We start from the raw sequence: 10842 nt of genomic DNA on the forward strand, positions 1-10842 counted from the left end.
AATTGTAGAGGCAAATAGCAATCGATGTTCTGCTCGTGTGTGCTCTGCTTGGCTGTGTCGATGAGCCTGGGTAAGTCTTGCTAGCAAATCACGCAATGGTGACTTCACTGTGTCTTTGGCCTCAAAAACCTCCTTGCAGGGAGGATGTTAGCTAGTGTTCCACAGCAAAGCCTTCGGTAATGGCACGTAAAAGAATCACGCTCTGTTAAATTTAGAAATCTTCGTTGTGCAGGTAAGTGCTTTATGGCTGGATTAATGAGTAACTTCCACCTCAATTAGTCGCTGTTCTGCAGTGTCGCATTCGGGTTTTTTTCCCGGTAAAAGCTCTCCTTGTTTTCACTCGGTCATTCAGCACCCCAAGATGCGTGTGGCCCCCAGTACGCTGCAGTTTCTCCTGATGGGGATGGTTTGTGTTACGGAGTTCCCTGCTGCTCCGTCTGCTCTTCAGAAAGGTAGGATGAGAATTTCACGTCTAGCTTTAACAGTTGTCGAACTGCTAACAGGTTTGGATTTAGCCAGTGAGCAGCATGGGAGTCAGTGCCGAAATACAGAAGCTGCACTAGTTTCGCCCTTTAGATTTTTGACCCTCACAAAGAGGGTCCTAGACACAAAATTAGAACAATTGATCCAGTTTTCATTCTTTGCTCTTGTTTTAATTCATGTCTGTAACCGACAGTTACCTTTCAAAGAGTCATTCTTAGGAAACTTTTGTGTAATTCTCTTATGATTCAGAATGAGTAATATTAAATAAATATGATTTATAATTAAATAACATTAAATGCTCTCAGATTTGCAGCAAGTTGATGAAGGACATGGTTTAGCATGTTACCCATGGGCTGCAATCGAAACACAGTGAGTCCTGGCTTCCACTGTCTTACAGCTTAAAGTCCAGAGTATTCTTTTTTTGGAACAATTAGTGATTGCAATTTTTCCTGTTTCCTTTGTGAACATTTACCGAATCATAGCAAACCGGAATGGAACTCAGATCCTGGCTGTTTGCATAACCGTTTTGCTTCCGTTTTAAATTTGCAGTACTAAAAAGAATCTACAGCTTGGTTTCAGAAATTCTGCAGATCAATAGTCGTTGCTGTAAAACCTCTGTGCTGGCTGTCAAAACAGGTGTGGTGTCCGAATCATCCCCGTAAGAGGCTCACTTAAGCGATCCAAAGCAGAGTCCTCGGCAGAACGGCACCCGCTGGCTGCAGCCTCCTGCCCCGCGGATGGGTGTGATGCAGCTTACATGGAAATCTCTCACCCGATGAACGATGCTGGTCCTCGAGCAGCCTGTCGGGCGGTCAGGAGTCTCCCGGCCTTACAAAGGCCGTGACGCAGAAGATTATAGAGCTTGTCAAGTTACAGATAATAATAAGTTTGGAATAATATTAATATAAACATTACCATGTAATTTTTAAATCTTGCATGCGTTAGGAGAATAGAGTTATTCATCGCTGAAAGAAAAAAGGGAAGTTTTATTTTGTGAATCTGATTTTTTATTTTTATGTAATTATTTTTGCCTATTTCCCCAGTACCAAATTCCTTTTGGTAAAACCTAAATTCTGTTTTTTACATTTTTGTCTGTTTCCTCTTTTTCCTTTCCTCACTTTATCTTTGCACATGGGAAAAAGGAGAGTGCCGCAAGAACTAGTAAAGAATGAAAAGAATCAGATAAATTAACTGGATCATTTTTATATATAAAGCTTTTTTTATTTCAAAGCTAGGGCAAGTAGTCACTGTAATCACTTGCACCAACCAAGCTAGTCCTGAGGATGACTGCGAAAGCCTTGCCGCAGGTGCCGTACGCTGCATTTGCACTTTGGAGGATTACGCGTTTTCCAGACAGTACATGCGAATGCCGGTCCCCCCTGCTTTGGGTACAGCCCCCTACCTGCCAGAACGACAACGGCGTGTTCCGAGCGTACGGATAAACTCCTCCCGGTGCAGTGTTTAACAGCATTTGTAGTAGAACGTCGCAGAGATGTGTTTGGCTTCAATGAGTTTTCATGCAGCTTGAAGAACAAAACTGTTGTCTTAAATCAGCCTCTGCTGGGTTTGGGAAGTGCCCTGCAAAGAATTCCCGTGTTGCAGAGGGCTGCTTGGCTGCTTGGCCTCCGCCTTTCTGAAAGCCCTGCAGAATCAGTAGTTATCACCACAGATACTCCTTGCTGTAAATATACTCCTTTACAAACACATACGTGTTACCAGCTTCACTTAGCCATAGGAGGTGCGTGCAATAATAATAGCAAAGAAGAAATGAAGTTGGCGCAGTAATAGATACTTTAGAGAAATTCAGCCGCTGTTGTAGGTCTGCATGTTACACGTTTTGACCCCGTTTGTCCAGAATATGCCAAGTACTGATGCTGGGTGTAAAGAGATTTCTGAAAGAGTTAATGAAACAGTGATATAGTCCCAAAATAATTCAAAAGCTTGTTTGAAAGTGTATGTTGACATTCAAAGTTCAAGGAAGCATGGGCCTAACGAGAATATTAAATATATATACACACGCACACATGGAAGGCAAAATTTAATATTTGTGATAAAATTGAACCAAAAAGTCCTCATTTGGAGAACTTCTACAAAATGAAGTACGTTGCCTTTTTCTTAGCCCGATTTAGCCTTAGTCTGGGTACTTTGTACTAGGAATTATAAGATGTGGTTCCTGTCATGGCACAGGGATGGCACTGACCTCCGCACCAGGCCAAGCCTTCCAATTCTGTGTTACCAAAGAATAGAACAAATAGAATCCAGACTGAATCCTTCCTTCTTTCCCCCTTTTACTCCTCAGATCCCACGTGTGGGAAGAAATTTCAAGAGACAAAACCGTGGAGTTACCTTAACCTTTTCACTCGGATTGTTGGGGGAAACCAGGTGAAACAAGGCTCACATCCGTGGCAGGTTTGCACAAGCAAATGTGGTTTTATCTTCAGAACAGAGTCCTGACTCTATAGAGGAATGAGAAAAGAAGAAAACGGGGATGCTTTGTACTTACTGAGGCTTACGGTGGATTGTTGAGCTCTGCCCTGCTTTTATGAAAAGCAGTGAAGCAGGCGGAGAGGACACAGAACGTGTCCTGCTCCCTGATAAACCTGTGCTCGTATTGTTCCGTTTTGTTCATCGTTATTTATGAAAGAGCATCTGTAGATTAGTCTGTTTTAAAGAGGCTTGGGTAAAACTGCTCGAAAGCAGGGCACCACAGGACACCATCCCAGCCCCTGGCTATTGCCAGGCATCGTCCCTTTGCAGTGCTCCCAGTGACCTGCAAAGGAAAAACTCACCAGTAACCTTCGCAGCATGCCGAGTACCTCAGCGACTTGGCATTGCTCACACGTGCCTTGCTTTCATCCAGGAAGCCAGGGAGGGGAGAACAGCAAGGATTAGCATCTCGTAGACTCGAGGTCTGTCAGAGTGCCATGAAAGTGTGTTTGCTTGAAGTGCAGCACGTACGTCAGCTGTGTGAATCTTCAGAGCACCTGCCTGTCCTCTCTCCTTTCTTCCTCCAGTGCAGGCAGAGCAGGTGTAAAGACTGTTTCATTTGGCACGCTGCTGCCTTTGTGTCATGCAGGTTTCCTTGAAGCGAAGGCAGAAGCATTTCTGCGGAGGCACCATTGTTTCTGCTCAGTGGGTGGTCACGGCAGCTCACTGCGTCTTGGACAGGTATGGATGGGCTATGGCAGGAGCAGGCTGCAGGTGCAGGAAAACAGGGACCGTGACAGTGTGTGTCTGTGTAGCATCTGTTTATGGCAGTGACTCACAGTGTTACCGTTTTATCTGCAATATTTTCTATGCTTTAACAGAAAGGGAGAAAACAGAAACCCTTCAAATATCTCAATAACGAAGAATAAAATAAAATTATAGGGATTGGTAGAGACTGATTTTAGAAGTGTAGGTAAAAGTCTGTACCTAACTATATTTCTCAGGTGACTGCAATTTTTTTTTTTTTTTGGTGGAAACAACTGACAGAGTATGTGCGATGAAATGGTGAATGGATATAGTACTGACCTCTTGCATGATTTTCAGCCTTAGTGCTAAAAAAAGAGAAAAAAGAGGTCTATGAATGCTGTACGGAAGGTTTCAGTTCTGATTCCATAGTGGTTTCACTGAGATTCTAATTCTCTTATAGTTAATACTGAATCTTTGTATAACAAATAGCCTGGAATTATAAATTTGATCTGTACGTGGCATTGTATGTGATCACATCTTGGTCAAATTAGCCAAAACCTGCGGAGTTTACATAAACCACAGGAAGATAGGCAATATCTGAATCAGCATAAAGCCTCCTGACACAAAGGTAATCATTTGAGTCCAGTGAATGAACTAGCAGCAGAATAAAGGATTTTATAGTGATTGCTATTGTGTTTGCTTGCTGCATGTCTCTTGTGGTCCTTGGAGCCCTAAAGCGGGATTCACTGCTTTTAAGGTATAAACTGAGACTGCTAGAGAAGTGGCTTTATTTTTTCTGTGCTTTCGCATGCCCAGACCTTGTCTCCTCCTGAATATTTTAAACGCAGTAGGAGGACCTGGTTCCGTGGTGGACCACCACACTACAGTCGGGAGCGCAGATAAATGATTTTTCTCCTCAGTCCTTTCATCTCCTGACTTCTCCTGCAGGGCACGCTCAGCTCTTGCTGACTGTGCGTATCAAGTGCTCTAAAATCTGAAAGGCATTAGGTATCAGTAGTAATAAATAACTTCTTTGTTTTAGAACAACGGAGTTTTTATGTAGCTGAACTTTTAATTTTCTATTCCACAGGAATGTACTTGAGGATTTGAACGTCACTGCAGGAGAGCATGATCTGAGGATCAGGGAAAATGGCGAGCAGACACTCCCTGTTAAATATGCCATCAAGCATCCAAACTTTGACCCCAGAAGGCCGATGAACTATGACATCGCCCTTCTGAAGCTGGACGGAGCCTTCAACTTCAGTAAGGCCATAGCTATCTGTGATCTTTTTCAGGGGGGAAGGTAGTGCCTCTGCCTCTCCCAGAGGCTATGAAAAGTCTTGAAACTCAGTTTGAACCCATTTCACAGCTGTCAGATCGTACCGTTAAAAATCTCAGGAGTATCTTGACACATTTAAAATACTAGAGGTAAGTCAGAAAAATGTGTCAGTTGAATGGAACGGTCTTCTTCAGACTTAATACTCCCTTGAAGAAAAAGATAGTGTTCTTTGTGTGCACGAGATGAAAATTTGACCAGATAGGTGTTTTTATTGTTTATAGGCGTAGGTGGAGATTTCTGCCTCTGGTGAACCACAAAGCCAGTCGAAGGCAGACCAGAACCGGGAGCACGCTGCAGTGCTGTCAGCGCCTCACTCGCCTCCCCTCTGCTATTTGCTCTCTTCTCCCTCTCTGCAGAACGGAGCCTGGCATTGTCTTCGTGGCAGAGTGGTCACTCGGGGGCTGCAAGGGGAAGGGGCGGCGGTGGGGAAGGCGGCTGTTGCCTCCCTGTTTTCTGGCCTGCGAGCTGTACACTGGCCAGGTTTTCTGGAGGCTGCTCCACATCAGATTTATGTCATATTGAGGTGTGTAGGAGAGTCCACCTGGCATTTGGTTTTTCCAGAGACTCCAGCTCACATCATTATGTTGCTCTTTCTTTGCCACCACAAAAGCAGGTTTACAACTACTTTTTCTAATGGAAGTCTCTAACAATAGCAGCTAAGTCTAAGCTGAATGGCAAGGCCTGGCTGAAGCTTGTGGTTCTCCTGGTTTTCTTTTTCTATTCCAAAACACTACAAAATTGAGGTACAGTTAAATTAGCAAATGCCAGATTAGCTCTTCAGATGCCACAAAAATAACAACACTGCTTAGTTTTAACAGAGAAAGGTATCTTTTTGTTGTTGTTCTTACAAATACTTATCATTAACTTCCACGTCCGTGTGTGGCAGGTTCATCGGTTTTGCCAGCATGTCTTCCCGATCCAGGTGAAAAGTTTGAAGCAGGATATATCTGCACTGCTTGTGGCTGGGGCCGTTTAAATGAGAGTAAGCACTCAAACTGATCTTTGACATTCGGGTTTCTCGGTGTCTTATTTCTGATGCTCCGAGCTTGATTGCATGGGTCACGGACAGAAGAAACTATCAACGGCCTCACCGGGAGTCTCAAAAGGGGGCTGTTGCTAGCTTCTGTGCCTGCCTGTGAGTTATCTCAGAGTGGATCACTGCAATCTCTAGGCAGGTATTTCCATTCTGAAACACTTTGAAATTTATTCAAGTCAAACTTCTTATGTACACAAAACTGGATGTTTGCGTAACGCTGAGATGGCTTGGAGCAAGTTTACAAGTCTTGTCTTTTTTTGGTGTGTTAGCAGTGGTGTTAAGTTCACCGTCCAGCATTTCTTATTAACAATTTCCTTTTTCTATATTTCAGATGGGGTACTCCCGCAGGTCTTACATGAGGTCAATCTACCAATCCTTAGCAGCAAGGAATGTTCAAGAGCGTTATCAACTTTGAAGAAGCCCATCGCAGGTGACACTGTAATGTGTGCTGGGTTTCCAGATGGAGGAAGAGATGCCTGCCAGGTCAGCTGAACTCCAAAGTGTTCCTCAGGAGCTCAGGGCTCTGTGTGCCTGAGTGAATGAATACACTGTAAACTGCCGTATTTCAAGGGTATTTATTCTGATGTGTGAATTCTTTCAAAGGTTCTGTACAGGGCAATCCACTTAACTACCTGATGCCATTGTAATTAGTGTTGGATGACGGGTTCCTCAGAGCAAATTTGCAGCGTAGCCCAGTGCAATGATGCTTAGGACTTTCTAACTTCAGAACACTTGATAAATTAATTAATGTTGCTACGATCCTAAGGAGGAAAGTAAAAAGTATTGCCTTGGATTACATGGAGGACAGGAAGTGAGATAAACCTGAAGTCATTGTTTCTTGTGGTGGGAATAAAAAAAAGTTCCTCACTCAACACATGTGGAGCCATGAGGGAACTGGGCTGCCTCTCCCCCTCTTGACGATCCTGACTAAACACGATAAAAAAAGTGTCTCTCTTCTAGAAATTGCTATCTCTGTGTCGCAGATTTGTTAGCATGGCTCAAAAGAGAACTCAAAGAACCCTGGAAGGCTCGCTCAGTGGTATGCGCGTGCGTTTGTAAGCTGTGGGTTGTGGGCTCTTACTTTTTACAGGGAGACTCGGGAGGCCCTCTTCTCTGCCAGCGTAAGCACGGTGCCTGGACCCTTGCTGGTGTCATCTCCTGGGGCATGGGATGTGCTCGCGGCTGGATGAGTAATGACAAGAAGAAGCATTACAACAGAGGATCTCCGGGAATATTCACAGACCTCAGCACGGTGCTTTCCTGGATTCAGGAGATCATGAGTGCTGGTACTGAGCCTCCACAGTAATGCGTCCCTCATTTGTGACAACTCTTCTGTCTCATAACAATGTTTCATCGAATTTTATCTTTTTCAATGTATAGCACATGTTTTCTCCATTTTTCGTGGCAAAGGAGCAAGATGCAAAGTAGCATTTCATGATGCCTCTAACTACATATGGTACCGATTGGCAGTTGCCAGAACCAAACTGAGAGCATTGTGAATGTCTGCTGCTCTTCCACTTTGCCTCCTGCTTGAACTATGCGTGTGCGTGTGTGTATTTTTTAACTTAAAGAATGGTACTTTTACCCACCTAGCCTCGTATTTTTATTTTTAAGTGGAAATTCACCAGCTGAAAGAGTTTGAAATTCTATATACACCTCTTTGAAGTCACTTCTTATTTTTCTCAGCTAAAACCTGTTGGAGCAGGCATTTGACTATAAGGGCCAAAGTCAGGCTCTCAGAAGAGCTTGTGCTTACTCTGCCCAAAAGGCTACACGTGCCCTCTGTGCAGGGGAACGGCGTGGAAATTACGCATCACTTCCAAAGTCATGGGACTGGAGATAGAAGTGACAGTCTGTGCAGAGATGGACTTCGCTCAGAGCATTAAGACACTGAATTAATATTTTCTTCCAGCCTGGGCTGTTTTTGTTAGAAGGTGTAAGAAATCATGTTAAAATTGACACAGAGAACTGAAAACTGAGGAGAGGTGTTTTTGCTAGTCAGTGCTAAGAAAAGAATTACAAGGGAAACAAAAAAACCCCCAGCTTTCCCGTTATAAACCAGCTTCAACTAGTGATTGAAAGAAGAAACCCTCATAATGTCAGAGAACAATGAGAAGAACTTCTGAAAAATTGGTTGGTTTGGGGATTTTTTGTTTTGTTTTGTTTTGTTTTTTTAAAGGAGAGAGAGACAGGGTCTTTTTATTAAGAATTAACTAGTTGGCCCATTTTATTCCCAGGAAAAAATAGTGTGATTAGCTGTTGTGGTAATTAAAGCGTGTTGGCTCCAGTGAAAAGAAAAAGAGCAGGTTTGGTAGGTGAAGTGAAAATTCCCAGCTGCACTGCCCTGTGTTTTGCTCGTGCTCTCTTTTATACTGTCACGCTGGTGCGAAAGATCTTCGGTGCAATTGCTGCCGGGCTTCGTGTCTCCGCGTCCCTGGCGTGGTGCTAGCGCTGGCCGCTGCTGCCCGTGCCTGAGACGTGCGGTGTTTACTCCTTGCTGTGCTGCTCGGGCTGAGCAGTGCCCGTCAACGAACGGTTAATTCTGGAAGCGGCTGCTCCGGAAATGTTTATTCCAAGGTTAACGTTGCCTGAACTTGCAGCATAGTTTATTGTAGGCACTATGTCCCCAAGAATCATTTGGATTTGTCTCAGTGCTAGCTGTGTAGAATTACCATTTCACCTGAATAAAAACAAAGCTTACTGGGTGAATAGAAAACTGCAATAACTTACTCTTCTTTTTCCACCCTCTTCCCTATCCCTCCTTTATTAGATCTGAAAATGAAGAGCTTCACAGGTAAGTGCAGTATTTTTTAAGTATCTTCTATCTGTCTTAGAGCCTAAAAAGACTCTCCAAAATAGTCCGGTATATAATCTGTGAACAAAGAAACATGAAGCAGCCTGACTCATCATACTTTAAATATATACCCTTTTCCTCCTGGCTCTGTGATTAAAAAAGAAAAAAAGAAAAAAACCCCCAAAACTAAACCCCAAAAAACCAAAACCAACCAAACAAAAACCCACGACCGAACAAAAAAACCCGACCAACCAACTTTACTTATGTAGGGTTGTACTTAGGTACTGGTGACTTCATGGTGACTTCAAAGAGGAATTTTCCTTCAGACAGCTACCTATATAAAGCCATATTTTTATTGAAATATAAATAAAATTAATGGGAAAAATATGGAACAGAACCTCAAGCAATGTATGAAATCTAGTTAATGAAGTTGATTCTGTATAAAAGTATGGATCCAAAATAGCGAGTATGAGGTGAATCAGTGCTTTCACATAGACTGTGGTGAATCTATCTGCTTGTTTGTTGACTATTGTTATTAATAAAATGCAACATGCAGGCCCCCCCCGCCGAAACCCAGCCCTGAATGTAGCATGTTTCAAAATTGAAATGGGCAGAATTTCAATTCTCCTCTGATTCTGCCGTGTTTATGCTCTTGCTGGACACTCTGTTCATCTACCTACAAATTCACATAAAGATACTAGAAAGAGTTTTTGTGAACAAGGTATTAAAATCTTGATTTTAGTAATTTAGAGTGAGGTTTCTCAGGTGAGGAACGGTCTTGGGCAGGTGATCAGTTTGCATAGGCTTGCTGTGGCCAGTGAGAATTGGGTATGTAACTGATGTTTGTGTCTTTTTGAAATTTTCTACTGGTCTTCCTAGGACACACCAGGTAAGATAATCTTGTAAGTACACGACTCCTTAAGTTTATTTTCATAGACATAGTTGTCGATAAATGTCTTACTAGCTTACCTTGCCCACAGTAGGAAAGGCAAGGGGGGATAATTTTTGTAAGTAACCATGTTTCTAGCAACGCTGTCTGGAGAGGAGAGCTCCAGCTGCCTCTGTTACCGTGTCTCTAACGCCGTATTGCGCCATTGCGAAAGTCCCTGGCTGTAACAGAGCTGAGGACGTTCGTACACGCGGGCTGCAGTGAACACTGCTCTCATGTCCTGAGGTAGGCATTTTTCCTCCCTGAAAGATACTTACGTTGAATTCCTCGTTTAACAAATAGCTTCTTCAAGGTAAAAAGCGAGCGGTGCTGTTTTTTATGTGACAGCGCGTTAGCAGTGCTTCATTTTTGATCCCAAATCATGTGCTTTAAAACTGACTTACTTACCGTAATTCCAAATGAAAGAGAGGGGAGCCAGCATCAGTCTGCCAGCAGAGGCAAGGCGCAGCTGGGCAGTCTCGAGTCTCACGATGTTCTCTAGATGTCTGAGTTTTTGGGAGGAAGAGATGGCTTCATGTGTGTCCAACCTGACTCGCTCTGTTTTGTCTGAACTCTACAATGCAGCATTTTGCAGCGTTCGGGATGGTGAGCTCCCGGGCAGTGAAGGAGAATTACATTTTCCTGGGCGCCCCAAGCAGTTCTATCAAAACCACCAGTAAGTAAACAGAATGCAGTCTTTCCCCTGACCCCGTTCCCCGTTTCAGTGTAACTGTTTTTTTCTGTTGCAGTTTTGTGACTGGGAACTAATTTGTTGTTCCAGACTGTGTGTATGGACTCTGTTTGTACCGGAAGGGAATTATGTATTGCTTCGGTTCTCCCGCTTCGATATAGAGCCAGAAACGTTTTGTGACTACGATTCTCTATCCGTCTATTCGGAAGATGACAGACTTGTGGGTGAGTTGCCGTCCCCTTATTCTACCAGAAGTCATCTGTCCGTGGGCTCTTCCATTCTAGCAGCGAGTACATCCAGTGGGGACGTTGCAGTTGATTGTGTTTTACTGACGTTTTCATGTTGAAGATGTTGTGATGTAAAATAAAAGATGAAGAGTGTGGGAGGAGGAAAGAGT

At 43.5% G+C, this 10842-nt stretch overlaps 1 protein-coding gene across 1 annotated transcript in view; it reads left to right on the forward strand.

Annotated features, from left to right (window-relative positions):
* Window positions 1-397: 397 nt before the first annotated feature.
* OVCH2 (ovochymase 2) overlaps window positions 398-10842 on the forward strand; it is a 17914-nt gene continuing 7469 nt past the window's right edge. Inside the window, exons 1-10 of the mRNA XM_010145666.1 lie at window positions 398-452; window positions 2783-2892; window positions 3560-3651; window positions 4748-4920; window positions 5883-5978; window positions 6364-6515; window positions 7123-7318; window positions 8803-8826; window positions 10340-10430; window positions 10536-10669. Of these exons, the coding sequence (XP_010143968.1) occupies window positions 398-452; window positions 2783-2892; window positions 3560-3651; window positions 4748-4920; window positions 5883-5978; window positions 6364-6515; window positions 7123-7318; window positions 8803-8826; window positions 10340-10430; window positions 10536-10669 (1123 nt within the window). The remainder of the gene's footprint in view (window positions 453-2782; window positions 2893-3559; window positions 3652-4747; window positions 4921-5882; window positions 5979-6363; window positions 6516-7122; window positions 7319-8802; window positions 8827-10339; window positions 10431-10535; window positions 10670-10842) is intronic.

This window comes from Buceros rhinoceros, unplaced genomic scaffold (assembly GCF_000710305.1).
Source record: "Buceros rhinoceros silvestris isolate BGI_N320 unplaced genomic scaffold, ASM71030v1 scaffold27940, whole genome shotgun sequence".
Classification (NCBI taxonomy): domain Eukaryota; kingdom Metazoa; phylum Chordata; class Aves; order Bucerotiformes; family Bucerotidae; genus Buceros; species Buceros rhinoceros.